The 17,275-nt window shown below is 45.2% G+C and overlaps 1 protein-coding gene across 1 annotated transcript in view; it reads right to left on the minus strand.

Moving 5' to 3' along the window:
* The window catches only part of LOC102433003 (acyl-coenzyme A synthetase ACSM1, mitochondrial-like), a 30,644-nt gene extending 16,355 nt beyond the window's left edge, over positions 1-14,289 (minus strand). Inside the window, exons 1-4 of the mRNA XM_023744647.1 lie at positions 14,054-14,289; positions 7,796-8,006; positions 4,356-4,563; positions 1,752-1,892 (exon numbers count right to left, since the gene is read on the minus strand). Of these exons, the coding sequence (XP_023600415.1) occupies positions 1,752-1,892; positions 4,356-4,563; positions 7,796-8,006; positions 14,054-14,245 (752 nt within the window). The 5' untranslated portion in view covers positions 14,246-14,289. The remainder of the gene's footprint in view (positions 1-1,751; positions 1,893-4,355; positions 4,564-7,795; positions 8,007-14,053) is intronic.
* Positions 14,290-17,275: the final 2,986 nt, after the last annotated feature.

Consider the following 17,275-nt stretch of genomic DNA (forward strand, 5'->3'; position numbering starts at 1 on the left):
CCAAGCCACCACCATCTTGCACCTAAATTATTCTAAGACCCTCTAACAGGTCTTTCTAAATCTATTCTTTTTCCAAGCCATTCTCCACCCTGCAGGACTGTGATCTTTTCAAAATACAAATTGGATTAGGTCTCTCCCTTGTTAACAACCTTTCAATACCGTCCAGTGTTTTCCCAATAAGCTCAATCTCTGCACCAAAGTCCCCAGGACCCGGTGTGCTCTGGGCCCCACTCACTCTCTCAGCTCCTCCCATCTGTGCCTCCCTGACATGCTGAGCAGCAGCTCCTCTCAAGTCTCTATGAATGCTACTTTTAAAAATATTTTTTTATTGATTTCAGAGAGGAAGGGCCAGGGAAAGAGAGATAGAAACATCAATGGTGAAGAGAATCATTGATTGACTGCCTCCTGCATGCCCCACACCTAGGATGGATTCCCCAACCTGGGCACGTGCCCTGACTTGGCGTTGAGCCATGAACTCCTGGTTTATAGGTGGATGCTCAGTCACTGAGCCACGCTGGCTGGGCTATGAATGCTACCTTTTATATCTTTGCGCCTTTGCTTATGTTATTCTGACTACTCAGAAAACTCTCCCGTTCTTTCCTCCAGGGTTTTGCTGATCAAGTAGTATCATTAGCACAAATACCCAGTGTCCACAAGACACCTTCTCTGCCCCCTACTCTGTTTAATAAGGTACAAAATACATAGAACTTTGCTGGGGCTGACCGGAAGACCCTGAGAGATGGATGAACAGATTACTTTGACACACGTGTCTGTGAAAGAGAAGGCTAAGGGGCTTGTTTAGCTTTAGGAACCAAAAGAGCCCCAAATGCCTGCCCTGTTAGCCTTTTATTGTAACAACAGCTTAAACTAAAGTTAACCTCTAGATACAATCAGCAGGGTAAATATCCCTGAGAAAGCACATGCTTCTTCAAGGTCGGGTCTTAAAGACTAAACATAGAGATTCCAGCAAAACACCCAGGGGATCAGACTTGTTTGGAAAAGTCAAGGTAAGGGCTGCCATCTTTGACAAGGTCCCCCCAGATGACCCCAACCTTTTGAAGAATCCTCCTTACAGACTTGCCAACCAAGGCCCATACTTCCCCACAGAACTTGGTCTGGTCTGAATATTACTAGTTGGAGAGGAGGAAGTAGGAGGGAAACAATGTTTGGTTTAATATTGATTACATGGTTAACGCAAGGCTATGTCTTCAGCCTCTACAATTATTTATTTTAGGTTAAAGGCAGTGGCCTGGCTCCAGGTATTACTTCCCCCTAATGGTTCATGACTGGGAAACTCCACCTCTGTATCTGTACAGTTCACATAGCTAGAACTTCCTGTCCTCCTCCCACCAAACCTGGAACCAGTGACAAAGACACATGGCTTGTCATTTGTGCAGCTTGCAGAATGCCTGCTGCCTGCACCCCCATTCCCTCCACACCTGTGAAGGTGCTCAGGCGGGACCCCCTTGTCACTGGGAGGCTTCTGTCAACAACACACTTAGAAGTCCAGACCTTCACCTCGGAGACCCTCAATGGTATGAACCAAAGAGAGCAGAAGGGAGAAGCAGGATGGACTCGGTTCTACTTAGAGCACCTTTCCCAGCACACACACACACACACACACACACACACACACACACCACACACACACACCACACACACACCACACACACACACACTCACACACACCACACACACACCCATTGCATAAGATTGTGACTCAGCGTCTAACTTGCTGCCCTCTTTCCTACCTTGAAGGGAAGGAGTGTCGCAAGGCAAGTCCATGGCTGTGTTTTGCCATCTTGGGGAAGCCGGTGGTGCCACTGGTAAAGAAGATGACCATTGGGTCCGTGGTCTTTGACTTAATACAGGTGTGATCTGGGGATGCTGATCTACAAAGGGATTGAACAGAAAAGGAGAGAAGTCAAGTCTCCTGGCTCCACCCTCAGGGTCAGCAAAAGACACAACATGAGGCTCAAAGTCAGAAACCTGGTTTGCTTGTATAGATTTTAGAGAGAGGGAGGGAGAGAGATGGAGAAAGAGACAGACAGAGAGAGAGAAAGGGAAACATGGATTTTCTGTTCCACTTATTTATGCTTTCATCGGTGGATTCTTGTATGTGCCCTGACCAGAGACCAAAACCACAACCTTGGCACTCTAACCAACTGAGTACCTGGCCAGTGCAGAAACTGGGGTTTTGCAACACTGGAGGAAAAACTGGTCTCCAGGTCTGAAGCATCAAACAGAGTTTATGGGTGACTTGGGTAAGAAGACTAACATTTCTTCATTTAAAAAAATGGAAAAACACAGCCAATTATTTTATAATTTAACAAACATTGAAATAGAACTTCCTGTTTCTGAATATGCTCTAAATGACTTACAAATAAGAGCTCATTCAATCTTCAGAGCAATCCTAAGAGGTGACTATGCCCAACTTGTCATGCTCCCTTTGTGGATGAGGAAACTGGGGCTTAGAAACTGAAGACATACAGCCAGCAATTGGCAGAGTCAGGGTTCAAACCCAGTGCGATGCACAGACTGTCCTCTTACTCAGACTGCTAAGCTTCTTTTCACACAAACTAACTTTAGAGGAATTTCACTCCATAACCTTGGTGATAAGGGGTGTGGAAGAGAGAGCGAGGGAGAGGGAGAGTGAAAGAAATATATGTGTCCATCTGGTGTACGCTCGAGTCTGCAGAGGAAAACAGAGGGCCCCTCAGTGGGCATTGATTCCTGGGCGCCTCTACACTCAGTCTCCTGGGTCTGTGGTGATTGGCGCCTGCGATGATTGGACGTGGAGCATGAGCTTCCTCTGTTGTTCAAATAAACTGCAGATCATCCAACGGCTGGAGGGAACACTGACTGTTGTTGAGATATGGTACCATCGTGACTCTGGGCAACTTAAGGGATTTTTAAACAGTATTATTTATTTAGGTTTTTATTAACTCTCTGGCTTCATTTGTTTATTCAAATTATAAAAGAAAGTTTATCTAGAAAGCCACAGAGGTAGTAGAAGTGAGCCAGCTGGGCTGCATTGGCTCAGGAAACAAGTTCCGGGCAGAAGAAAGGCCCTTGGTTTTGAGGAGAGAGAAAGGCAAAGGTAGCGCCAGGGGAAGGTGAGGGCGTGCTCCCTGGAGGGAGAGCCCAACTCTGGACCCTAGAGTCCAACACAATGTGTGACGTCAGTGAAGTATTTGCCTTTTGGGGTTGAATAACATTTTACTTTAAAAATAGAAAGGTTACTTCAAGAAAGCAAAGCCAGTGCAACTTATATGTTATAAACCAATGTTAGCTCGGAAAAATAAAACAAAGAAAAGAAACCCAGCAAGGTTTGAGCTGTGTGTGGAACAGGGGGCTCAGTGGAACTAACCTCACAGGTGATCTGATCATAAACTCCTGACCGGGCAGGGCATGGCGGGGAGTCAGGCCCCTGACACATAACTTTTCTGGTGAAAGGTTTATCTTTGCCTTAAGCAAGCCTGTCCATTGTTCTTGTGCAGGTAGGATAACACGCCCTTGAAATACAGAAAGTAATATCCCCTGAAGAGGGTGTTACCCCTCAAGAGAGCACTTAATCTTAACTATCCTGTCATCCCATCCCCACCTGGCTTTCCCCAACCTTCCTGTAATTTTTGGGTCCCCTCCTGAATTTCAAATGCATGAAAGAAGCTACAAAACGGTTTTCCTCCAGAGCATTTCAGATCTTGCTCCTCAGCATACTAGTATGTTGTCAGTTTGGCTCAAATAAACTCATAAAAATTTTCTACAGGTCTGGAAGTTTCTCAGGTCGACAGTGTAAAAAAAGCCTGAAGGCTCAAAGAATTAAAGGATCGGAGATGGAGGGTCTTTCTGACCTCCGGCATTTCCCTAACTTTCTAAGGGCACCAGCACCTGGGAGATGTTTGCCCCCAAATTCCTCTGCCAGTCACAGCCTCATTTCTTCTTGCAGGCTCAACTTTCACCTTAAAGATCCATTTTAACCTCTTATCCAACGTATCCGTATACATTTATTTATATTTATATATGAATAATCTTTTAGATTCCCACCTGCAAGACGCTTGAAACAATAACCCTCAGACGTTACACCTCCTTTCACATCTCAGGGGTGATCAAACTTTAGGGAGAGATGCATAGAAGTGCAATGTTCTGATGTTACAGATGAAGCAACCTTGGCTAAGAGAGGGGCAGGAAGTAGCCCAGGGTCACACAGCAAGTCAGGGACACAGCTGGGAAGAGGTTTCTGGAGCCAGGCCTGGTGAGCTTCCTACCACCAGCTGTCTGTCTACAGCGCTCGGGTGCGGAGGGCCTTCTCCCACCGTTCCTCAGAGAGCACCTCCATCAGACCCGAAACTCACTGAATCAGAGATTGGAAGTCCAGCCACCCCTCCCGGCTGTGGTCAGACACCAGGAGCTTGGTTTTCAGAGCGGGACACTCAGAAGCCACAGAGTCCACCTCTGGGGCAAGGGCATCTGTGGTCACGATGCTCTGGGCATTAGACTGCTTTAGTCGGTAGAGAATGTCCTTGGCCTTCAGCTGGGTTGTCCCTGGCATGAAGATAATCCCTGGGGATGAGAAAGAAATTATCTGTTTCATTTCCTCTTTCACAACCATGGGCTTAAGACCTGGCTTATCTGCATAGAAATCCCCTAACCTCTTGCTAAGCAAAGACCTGCAGTGTCAGCACCACCGGGCCACACACCAAACCTACCGAATCAACCTGCATTTTTAAAATATATTCATATTGATTTCAGAGAGGAAGGGAGAAGTAGAGAGAAACATCAATGATGATGGAGAATCATTGATTGGCCGCCTCCTGCACGCCCCCCAACCTGGACATCCAGTGTTCCCTGACCTGGAATCAAACCGTGATATCCTGATTCACAGGTCAATGCACTACCACTGAGCCAAGCTGCGTGGCCACAACCTGCATTTTAACCGGACCTCCAAGTGATTCCCACGCACATTAAAACTTGAAACGCTTGCCCTAAACCTGTCTTCTCTAGATGGGTGCAGCCAGTAGACAGGTGGGTCCTACTTTGCAAGAGTTTGCATGGGACCTGGGAGCACAGATGCAAGGAGGACAGAGTCTCTGACATCAGGAAGAGCTGCATCCCAGCCCCCGCTTTTCTCCTCCCACCCCCTTCTCTCATCCCTGTGTCATGGGGAATCCCTTCTTTCCTTCATCCCTCACATCCAAATTAACCACATTGTCCCTTGACCTTTCCTACCTTCCCTTCCATCTGCTGTCGCCAACAATTAGTTCCAGTATCTGTGTGCACCTATTGGATTCTAATCTCCCCACCAGATGCCTTGCCTTGAACTTCTGTGTTATTACCTGGGTAAGTTCCCCAGAGCATCGACGTTCCCCCTTCACGTTTCCTCTTGTGAAGACTATAGGGCAATGTAATCCTTACAACCATTTGTACGCTTCCCGCTATAGGAGAACAAATGCTTGCTGGACACCAGGAATTAAACCATATAAGGAAGTGATACTGTCCTGAAGACCCCTGATCGGACACATGCACTCCATCCACATTCCAAACCCACCAGCTCAGCCCCCAAAACCACTGACGACAAGAGATTCCCACCCGTGACTGCACATAAGGATGAAACTGCAGCTCCTCGGTGCACCATCAGCCCCTTGGCTCAACGCTGTGCAGCCCTTCCCTTTGGATATCCCACCCCCACCCCCTTTTCCTTAAATAAACTCAATTTTCTTTAATCTCTTCTGAGATGGCCATTTAGCCTGCCTGCCCACCACGTTCACCTTCACTTCTCTTCACTAACACCTGTGTCCTCTCTCCAGGAAAACAGCTCGCTCCCCGTTGCGACACTGAAGACGCTGCCCACGCTCCACCTTTCTCTCCCACACCTCTATTCTCTATTTCAAAATGGCCATTCACATAGGCAACTCCTGACTCTAAGCCTTTGCATGTGCTAAGCCCGTTCTTGGAATTCCCTTTCTCTGCTTCTGTGCTGGGCTGCATATCTGGCGCTTTGGCCAGACGGGTCATGCTGTGCTGTCTGTTCCTAAAACACATAGATAGGAAGGTACTGACATCAGGCCAGGCCTTGAGATATGGTCTCATAGCCCCTTCCCAGCACGCAGGCCTTCTTTCTCAGAAGGCCCGGAAGACTCATTCCAAATTTGGGAGACAAAGGACTGGATAAAGTATAAATAAAGAGAGTTTCCTCCATATTGGGGGGCCCAGAATTTGAAAGACATATTTTTCTCTGGGCCTCCACAGAATTTCATTATAAAATGTAATTCCTGTAGTAGTCTGGGCTGCAGTTCAGCCTCTGCTTCGACAGGGTGCTGTAACTGTAGTCAGCTGGCCAGCTTAATAAAGGCTCTTAAATTTAAAATCTGAGTCGGTGGTCTATCTCGCTGAGTGAACCCATAACACTTCTACTCCTCTTCAATTGTACTTATCCCAGAGGGTTCAGCTCACGTCTTAACTCTACAGATGACACGGCTTCTTTATGCTCCCTCTGCTGTTGCTATTAACGTTTGATTCCACATGACCTTGATGGATAAATCCACTATTTTATGAGGAAAAAAGAGAGAGAATATATAACCAAGAGCATGAACAGACTGTTGTGTAAACATGTGATTCAACAGAAGTGCTTAAAAAGAAAATCCATGAGTCCCATTCTGATTCTAAATTAGATAGATAGATAGATAGATAGATAGATAGATAGATAGATAGAGAAAAGCAATTAAATGGGAAAGGACAATTTCTACAGAAGAATGATAACTAATGAATGTAGAGGGGGTGATATAAATGGAAAATCCTCATGTAAAACCACCATAATAATATTTAACTCAGTGAAGAATCATCAGGAGATACTCAAACCATGGGGTGAAAGACAGTGGGGGAGCAGGATAGTCACTAGTCTCATACGTGTTACACCACAGACTTCTTACTAGTCAGGAAGAGAAAAGGTGCCCTGACAAAGTTGAATACAACTCTTCTGATGAGATGAACAGTATCACTGATGGAAGACAAAACAACTGCAGAGACCCCTCATGTGATGCACCGACAAAGACACAACACAGTCCCCCCAGCACTCCTGCTAAGATGTTTTAAGATGAATATAATCATGAAGCAAGAGTCAGAAATACCAATTTGTGTGCACCTCCTGCAAAGCAACCGGCTTAGACACTTCAAAATGTCATTGCCATGCAGAAAAGGCTAGAGAGCCCTTCTAGATTAAAGGAGACTGAGAAGACATGACAAGTAAATGCAATGCATGATCCTCAATTGGATTTTGGACTTAAAGAAAGAAATGGCTGTCAGGGACATGATGAAGGCAATTGGGGACTGATGACTATGGATAGCTATCAGGTAACACATATTGTACCAATGTCAGCCTTCTTGTTTGATAAGCCTGCTCTGGTGATGGTAAAGGAAATGTCTGGGATCCAGGGTTTATGGGTATTTACATGGTATTTATGGGTGTCACAGTGAGTGCAACTGACTCTTTACTAACTCAGTGGGGGCTCCAATATGGCAAAAGGTTAACAGTTGATGAATTTCAAAAAAGTAATAATGTCTGAGACTGTGCAAGAGAAAGTGAGTGTGTGTGTGTTTGAGAGAAAGAGATTGAGTTTGAGCATATGTGAGGGTGAGGGAGAGAGTCAGGGATAAAAAGTAAATATGTGAGGGAGTCTGAGAAAGAGAAAGACTGTGAAGAAGAAAGAATGTAGGGAAGAAGAAGCACCTAGTATTCCTGGACCAGTTGGCTCCAGGACATCCCTAAGGTCTCTACAGGTCTCTCTGAGTCACTGACCTGTTCGGATGCAGCCAATGGCCACCAGCCACCACTCAGGCACTCGAGGCAGAATCAAGGCGAGACGGTCTCCCTGCTGCAGGCCACAGGTCTGCGTGAAGACGTTGGCTGCGCGGCAGGTGAAGTCGGTCAGCTCTCTGAAACTCCACTTCACTTCGTCTCCTTGGCTGTTCACCCACCACAGGGCTGGGTTGGGGCCTCTCTTGCCTTCCTGGTCAAGATCACACACCATGTGTTACTTCCTGCTTCAGAGGAAAAGGGCACTTATTTCCCCAATCCACTGTCACAGTCACATTCCATTTTATTTTATTTATTATTATTATTCTTTTTTAATCCTCACTCAAGGATATTTTTCCATTGATTTTTAGAGAGAGTGGAAGAGGGAGGGAAAGACCGAGAAAAATATCAATGTGAGAGAAACACATCGATTGGTTGCCTTCTATATGGGCCCTGACCAGTGCCCGGGCCGGGGAAGAGCCTGCAATCGAGGTACATGCCCTTGACCAGACTCGAACCTGGGAACCTTTGGTCCATAGGCCGATGCTCTATGCACTGAGCCAAACCAGCTAGGACCTGAGACCTCATTTTAAATCATTTAAAGTGCCAAGAAAAGTTAGGGTGTGATCCAGCCAACTTCTCCCGGTCTACTGTAGCCACCTCCTTCCAAGTCATATGAAACCATAAATAGCTTCATGTCTCCAATTGAAGACTAAAAAGCTCCATCCCCATGTGTCTTAGTTCCATGTAGACAGTGCGTTCCTCTTTGTACCCCAGCATTCTCATCTACAAAGTGGGGACAATATTACCTAGCAGGTCATAAAGTCTAAATGAGTTATTTAATGAGTAAAGTGTATATAACAGTGCCTGGCACAGTAGGTGCTCAATAAATATGACTATTATTATAATTGCCACACAATAAAAGAGGCTAATTTAGGCTCCGAATATTTTGCAAAATTAATTTTTAAAATTAAGTGACCTCTAATGGTGAAATTCATAAGAAACAGACTGGGAAGGTCCAGCCCCTATTCCTTCAGAGAAACATCAAGTAAACAGACTAAAATGGTTTTGTTGGGACTCTTGAAACAGTCAAGGATCTGCAGCAACCAACAAATGCCCAAACAGCTATAGCCACACTCATAACGACAGGGCATGTTGTAATGTTCTGCTCACTTTTGCACTCCCTTCTCTGATGTGGTGCCCCAAGGTTGGGAGGAGGTATTGCCGGAGTCCCAGCCCCTCTGGGACAGAAGGAAAAGAGTGAAACTTGTTTGCAACATTCAGTGGGGGGTGAGATGTTGCTGGAAAGGAATTTGTTTATTTATTTTTAGATTCCCTAATAAAAAGTAATGTTGAGGATCTTTTTGTATGCTTGTTTGCTGTCTGTGTGACTCTCAAGTGAGATGTCTATTCAGAAACTTTTTCCTATTTTCTAAGTGGGTTGTTTCTTTTTTATTGTCCTTTGTATATTTTGGATATAAGTCTTTTTTTATTTTCTTCATATATCTTTATAACTAGAGGCCCGGTGCACGAATTCGTGCACAGGTGGGGTCCCTCGGACTGGCCGGCAATTGGGGTTGATCAGGGCCATCTTGCTCAGTCCCTATCGGGGCGATCGGGGCTGGCTGGCTGGGAGAGAGGGACTGCAGGAGGTTGGCTGTGGGAGCACACTGACCACCAGAGAGCAGCTCCTGTGTTGAGCATGTGCCCCGTGGTGGTCAGTGCATGTCATAGCAACTGGTCGACTGATCATTCTGTCATTCAGTCATAAGGGTCACTTGGGCTTTTATATATATAGATAGATAATAATAATTATTATTCAAATTTATCTAGAAATAGGGTTTGTATAAGCAATTGAAGTTAAGTTGTTATTAGTTTAAAATAGATTTCTATAACTTTAAGACATTATATGTAATATACACAGTTCACAAAATATACACAGAAGGAAATGAGATGAGAATCAAAACATATGACTACAAAAAAAAAATCAACCGAACACAAAAGAAAGCTGTAAAAGAGGAAATGAGGGACAAAAACAAAAGCTATGATATCAAGAAAACAATTAACAAGATGGCAGTTGTAAGTCCTTCCCTGTCAGTAATTACTTTAAATGTAAGAGAACTAAATTTCCCAATCAAAGACAAAGATTGGCAGGATCTAACTATATGATGTTACAAAATTATAGAATTAATAAAAGCATTTTTTGCAAAACCATATTTACATTATAATTCAAATTTAATAATAATTTTTCACTTATTCATTCAATATTAGTTAGATCTTATTATTTCTTAGGCACTATTCTGAGACCAAAAGAATACCATGGTCAACAAGCCACACATATGTGCCCATATGTAAATGTTTTAAATATTTATGGCCAATTTTCTTGTTTAACTCGACTGTCTTCTTTTCCCCAAGTTTTCCATAATGAACATGGTTTTTTAAAAAAGATTTTTTATTCTCAAAATAAAATATGTTCAGAGTAAAAATTCAGGCAATACAGAAACTTATGAGCAGAAAAGGTTCTTATAAACAAAAGGATTTCTTCAAATTTCTCATCACATTTTTACTCCCTGAATGTCAGCACTGAAAATGGTTTAGTGTATATTTTTCCAGCAATTTCCCCCTCACAGATGCACAAACATGATCCTTTGACTCAGATGATTGGAACCAAAGAATGTATCTCATCTGAGATAAGATTAATATATGTGCATATACATGTGTGTCTTTACAGCTATAAAAAGAATCAGTGCTGTGAAAAAAAATTCTTGCCCAACAGGTTAAAGAATATTAACAAGTATTGATGACAAGTTGTGCACTGCTCATATACAGGGAGCCTAGTACAGTACACAGGATTTCTGCAGGATTTTAAAAATTATGGAAAAGCTGGTATATCAAGAAGAACACAATTGTTACTTGGAATTCAGACTGTGTTAGAGCCTAACTCCTGCACCTTGAAGAAGATATCACTTTAGTAGTTATGTATTTTTGTGCTAAAGATTAATTTGATAATGTGATATTGACATGAAGCTGTTTTCGAGAAGATAAAATACAACCCTTAAACTGGATTTGAAACTTAAAGTTTAATGGGGTGAGATCTGACACCAAGGGATATTGAGAAATAGTTTTAAAAGATAAAACACCGAGTAAGTAACTGAGCAGTAGAAAGAGATGAACATCCCTGGCCAGTGTGGTTATAGTGTTTGCCCTTGCACCAAAGCGTTTCGGGTTTGATTCCTGGTTAAGGGCAAGTACCAGGGTCGCAGGTTTGATCCTGGCCGGATATCAACTAATGGAGGTATCTCTCATATGTCCATGTTTCTCTTTCTCCCTCTCCTTTCTCCCTCCCCATCCCACTCTCTCTAAAACAAAAAAAAATCAATGGAAAAAATATCCCCTGGTGAGATTTACCAAAAAAAAAGAAAAGAAAAAGAAAAAGAAAAAAAGACACAAACAACTAATCCACAAAAACATGCTGAGTAAAAGAAGCCAGACACAAAAGTGTGCAAGAGCAGGTCAGTGGTTGCCTGGGGCTCAGGGTGGCGGTGGGAGGGGATTGGCTGAGAAAGGACAAAAGAAAGCTTTTGGGGTGATAGGAGTGGTCTAGAACACAGTGCCAGGTGTACAACCTAATGATTAGACATTTATATAACTTATGAATAAAACACTGTATATCAATTGTAATTAAAAACACTTTTTAATTATCCTATATAATAAAAGGCTAATATGCAAATTGTCCCCTCAACTGGGAGTTCAACCCAGAGTTACACCAGGGGCAGGGCTGGCCAGCCAATTGCCTGTGTCCCCTCTCCCCTGGCCCACTCAGCCCCCAATCAGCCTCCCCTGCCAACCACCCACAACCCCTCCCCTAGACCAGCTTGTCCCAATTGGCCCCATTTGAGGCAAGCCAGCTGAACCCCACCCATGCACGAATTCGTGCACTGGGCCTCTAGTAAAAAAAAATGAAGCCCTGACAGGTTTGGCTCAGTTGTTAGAACGTAGGCCTGTGGGCTGAAGGGTCTAGAGTTAGATTTCCAGCCAAGGGCACGTATCTCAATTGTAGGTTCATTCCCAGACCTTGTCAGGGCAACCAATGGATGTGTCTCTCTCACATCAATGTTTCTCTCTCCCTCCTCTTCCTCTCACTCGCTTCCCCTGTCTCTAAAAATCAATGGGAAAAAATATCCTTGGGTGAGGATGAATAAAGATATCCAAGTCACAATAAAACAAACAAAACCTTCACATGTGAGTTTATTTCAAGTAGAAAAGGGTTGCCTCATATTCTTTAAAATTTTTTATTGATTCATTTTAAAGAGAGAGGAAGTGAGAGAGAAACACTGATTTGTTGTTCCATTTATTTATGCATTCATTGGTTGATTCTTGTGAGGGCCCTGACCAGAAATCAAACCCACAACCTTGGCGGGTTGGGACGATGCTCTAACCAAGTGAGCTACCCAGCCAGAGCAACAAAGCACTTTCTTTTGTTTTATAATGAGTTCTTTGCCAACACACACACACACACACACACACACACACACACACACACACACAGTCAGGAGAGGGCACATAAAAATGTTGGATTTCTAACTCAAGACTGTTAAGTTTTGAGGGAGGTTCAGGGAGCAGAGTGGACCCCAGTGGTGTGGCCTCTGCAGAGTCTTTAATAGGAGCAGCACCAAGATCTATGGATTGTAAGGCAGGTTTCAAAATTAATTTACTCCACAAATGTTTGTTGAGAAACTTCTAGGTGTCAGACACCACACATCACTAGAGAGACACTGATCATGGTTAAGGCAATTGGAAAAGTGGAAACAGATCAGAAGTGTTGTGAGAATGAAAATTAATGAAATGAGGGTGCCTGGGGGGACAGTGGGAGATACAGTGGAATTGACAGTGACTGATAACAATGATATAAAACCCAACAAGAACAGGTATTTCATGGAGGAATCCTATTTACTTGGTTATCTCCATAGGTGGATGCATGAACTAATGAATAAGAATTTTATGAAGATAAATGCGAAAATGAAGTGCTGGGCCCCTTTCCTCCTCTCTGCCTCCGCCCTCTCCAGCCCATCTCATGGTCCACAAGGTCTCCATCAGATTTTTGGTCTGGACAGTAATGGAAGTCAATTTATAGTCTGAAGGCAAAGATTTGGTGTCTTCAGATCATGAGACCAGGTTAAAAAAATGTATTTTAGAACTAGACAACCTGGACCCAAATTCTGCTCCTCCACTTAGGCATGTAATTTCTGTAGGTAATGTAAAATCGGATCCTCAGTTTTCTCATCTGGGAAATGGGGATCATAAAAGTGCTCTTCATAACCAAGGCTCTATTTTCCTGGGATTTCTTATGGAAATTCAGAGAAAGGAAAAAGAAAGAGGGAGAAGAAGCCCCGTGAAAGGCATATAAGCCTTGAACACTAACACGTGAATGCATATGTTAAATTCATGGGAAACTCAAACATTCCATCAACTCTCTGACTGCATTGCAGGTGGATTCTCTCTTTGTACAAAGATAATGTTGGGTAACTTTTCACACTGTGCTCATCACCAGCTGGGACTTAGTAGCTGGGACACCACCCGTTGTCCACCCCATCCCCTGGGGTAGACATCACGGCTCCCCTTTTGGTTTCAAGCACTTGGTTTCTTCTGAAGAGACCTGTAAACTCTAGAGGCTGCAGGGACTGGTTTCTCTGGACAGACCCCAATGCCACACCCAAGTAGTCGCTGGTGGCGAGGCCTGCAGTGGCCTTCCTCTCCCCACAGGGGGACACCTGACTGAGCTCTACGTGTCAGGTGCGCAGGGGCACCAGCAGGGGGCCTGTCCCTTCCCTCTGAGTGCAGCCTGAAGTTGAGCCCCAGTTTGATAAGCTGAATCCCAGTTAAGCTCACAGTCCCATTAGTGGAAGGCCAGAATTCACATTACCATCAAGTTGCTGACCTTGTAGTTAGAACTTTGCATTTGGTCACAATTATCTGACTGTGTACCAGATACTTTTACCTGCTTGTTTCTTAAGTGCGATTGTCCCCCATTTCACAGATAGAACCACTGAGGCTCAGAGAAGTGCGGAAGTGGCCAGGGTGAGAATTGAGAATTGAACCCCAAAACATAAGCTTTTCCCATGACAATGGTAAGGTGAGGTCGGCCTGTATCGGCTGCATGGGGTCTGTGCCCTTCATCCTCTGAGGAGCAAAATAAGTCAGAGAGATCCCGCCTATCCTCCCCCCCCCGCCCCAGTCCCCCCATTACAGGCGCCTCCTCACCTTCTCCATTTGAGTCCAGTAGTCCAGGACATCACTTGCAAAGTTAAATTTCTCAGGTCTATCATGGTCATTCCATCTCGGGGCGCCAGTTGCTGATACAGACGGGAAGCGCAAGGTCCGAGGGGCCAGGTGGAAGGCGTGGCAGGATTTGTGGGTGCCCCAAAGGACCCGGAGCCTCATCAGCCACTGCATGGCGGAGCAGTCCTCAGGAAGCAGGCACAGACTTCTCAGTCACCACCTGCTTCGGGAACAGATGGCTAATAGGTCAGTCGTGGAGCAGGACTTACCTCCACAAGACGAGGCACATTCTGGTTCATGGCTGCAGTTCTGTTTCAGCTGACCAGTATTTAGAGGCACAACTTAGTGACTGAGGATTTAGGGTTTCTCTTCCCAGCTCAGGAACAACAGGCAGAGCATGATGGGGAGGGATTACAGCTACTAGATGAGATTGGTGCACCTTCCTTAGGGTCTTCTCCTTCTCTCTCAGCCCCTGGGAGTTAAGCTCAGGTTGGCAGCCATGGGACCTGCCCCTTTGGGGTAAACTCACCATTTGAAAGTCCTGCTCTCCATGCTAGCCTGGCTCTAAGTCCTCTCTTCCTGCTGAGCCCAACTGTGCAGTTCTTATGAAAGCTGTTATATTTTTAGATGATTCCAGCCCCTGTCCAAAGTTCATTGGTCCAGGGTTGAGCAATCATCCCTTAAAATTTTTTAATCCAGACTGAGCTACCCACAATCCCTTTCTCAAATGTGTGTGTGTATGTGTGTGTGTGCGTGCGTGTGTGTGTGTGTGTGTGTGTGTGTGTGTGTGTGTTACCGAAGGGTGTAAAGGCACTCTCTCTTTGGGGGAGGCCACAAAGTGCGCATCTGAGAACCTGTCGGGATTATGATTCCTGTCATGTGAGACGACTGCTCTGCAGGAGAAAAGAAAACAGATGTGCTGATGCGGGGACTGAGGGGCGGAGAGGACCTTGAACACTTTCCAGTTGCTGGTTCATAGTGTTCCTCAGGCCCGTCTGCATCTCCACTCTTTTCTTGTTAATATCCTTTCCTGGATTCTGTGAGCCAAGGAGTTTTCCTGCCTGAGATTAGGTTTCAGTCACTTGAGACTGTGAGGATATTGACAAATATACACAACCATACTCAGGACCGACGAGGCTCATACCACAGCACCTTCCCTCCTGGACTGGGGTCTAGCCTCAGGGCGCTCCCAGGACAGCGTGTGGGCACCTATTACCAGCGTTGACCCATGAAACTGCTTTGCCACTCCAGATCCCAACAAATGCCCTTAAAATGGGAGTGAGAGGGGGCAGAAATAGAATGTTGGGGAACCAGCTAGTATTGTAAGAAATACTAATCCTGCTCTGTTAACCGTGATTGTTCTATTCTGATTAAAGAAGGCACATTCTAACCTGGCTGGCAGCTGCACTCAGGACCTGGGAGCTCACCTGGAAATGGAAAGATTAATTTTGCTGCAGAAACTAGAATCGACAGCCAGCCCTTTTGCATCCCTGCAGGCCTTTGCAAATCTCCAGCCTGCTTACCTGATAACTGCCCATCTAGCCCACCCTTGGGCTATTTCCCCCTGTAACCCTAGCCCTTGCACATCACTAAGCAGTTTGAAGACCCCCAGCCCTTTTGCATATCTGTAAACTGCCCATTTGCTCTTTTGCCTACTTTCCTTTGTACTTCTACTGATATAAACAGCTGGCTTATGGTGGGGGGCAGAGCAGATTTTTGTGGATGACCTGCTGTTCTCCCATATTGCCTGCAATCTATATATATAAAAGGCTAATATGCAAAGTGTCCCCTCAGGTGTTCGACCAAGAGTTCGATCGCTCGCTTTGAGGTGCGCTGACCACCGGGGGGCAGTGTGGAACATGGTGGGTGACCAGCAGCAGCCTTGGCAGGGCACTGAGGGAGCAAGGAAAGGAGGAGGCGGGGAGGTGGAGAGGTGGGGCGGGGGCGAAGAGGGGAGGGAGAACCAGGCAGTGGAGGAGGCGGGAAGGCAGGGACATGGCAGGCAACCAGTGGTGGTGGTGGGGTGCTGAGGAAGCGAGGAGAGGAGGAGGCGGGGAGGTGGGTTGGTGGGGAGTCGGGGAACTTGTTCAATGGCCAGCCAGGCCTAGGGACCCTACCTGTGCACGGATTTCATGCACCAGGCCTCTAGTTTTGAAATAAATGCTCATATATGATTCAAGCCTGTCTCTGCTTCATTGGCTTGAGTAGTGACAGACAGCAAGAACCCATTGTTTGTCTGGTTACAGAAGCAAAACCCTGTTTTCTTAGCATCCTTCTTGAAGTTTGAGTGTAAAAGTGGCTTAAGCTAGAATTATCTTTCCATGAGAATGTTGACTGAGGGAAGGTGGCCTCACAAACAGCTTGGAGGTTCAAGCACGTCATCACTGCAAACAGGGAAGCCCCTCCCCTGGTTTCAGCAGTCAGATGCTACTGCTTGACCAGAGACCCCCCCAGAATAGACCAATAAAACTTGACTCAGCTTACTTTCAGGTCCTTTTTAAAAATATGTTTTTATTGATTTCAGAGAGGAAGGGAGAGGGGGAGAGAGATAGAAACATCAATGATGAGAGAGAATCACTGATCGGCTGCCTCCTGCACACCCCCCACTGGGAATTGAGCCCGAAACCTGGGAATTGAACCATGAGCTCCGGGTCATAGGTCGATGCTCAACCATTGAGCCACGCCAGCTGGCTCAGGTCCTTTTGACCCATAATAACCTAACCTCCATTAATTGTGATGCTGCCCCCAGAGCCTTGCTCTGCATTCCCAGTAGGAAAACCATAGCTAAATATGTGATTGGATTACTGTCTGCAGAAAAGAGTACAGACACAGGAGAAGTTCACCCCTTATAGTTTGCTTGTCAGCATGGTCCTTAGGCCACATGAACTGCCATAAGCCTCTTCCTTTTTAGTGCCTGTCAACTAACAGTACTATCTTTTGTTTTGTCAGAGCACCTTTGGGGAAGAAAGGCCTTGAGGTATCAGCTGATCCAGACCTGGCCCTCAAACACATTTCCTTTGGAGAAAAAATTATCTGCTCCATTTTTTGGTGTTTTTTTGTTTATTTGTTTGTTTGTTTGTTGTTAATCCTCACCCGAGGATATTTCTCCATTGATTTTTAGAGAGAGGGGAAGGGAGGGGGAGAGAAGGGGAAAGAAAAACATTGATGTGAGAGAGACACCTCGATTGGTTGCTCTCCCCTCCC

This window comes from Myotis lucifugus, unplaced genomic scaffold (genome assembly GCF_000147115.1).
Source record: "Myotis lucifugus unplaced genomic scaffold, Myoluc2.0 scaffold_480, whole genome shotgun sequence".
In the NCBI taxonomy this organism is placed as follows: domain Eukaryota; kingdom Metazoa; phylum Chordata; class Mammalia; order Chiroptera; family Vespertilionidae; genus Myotis; species Myotis lucifugus.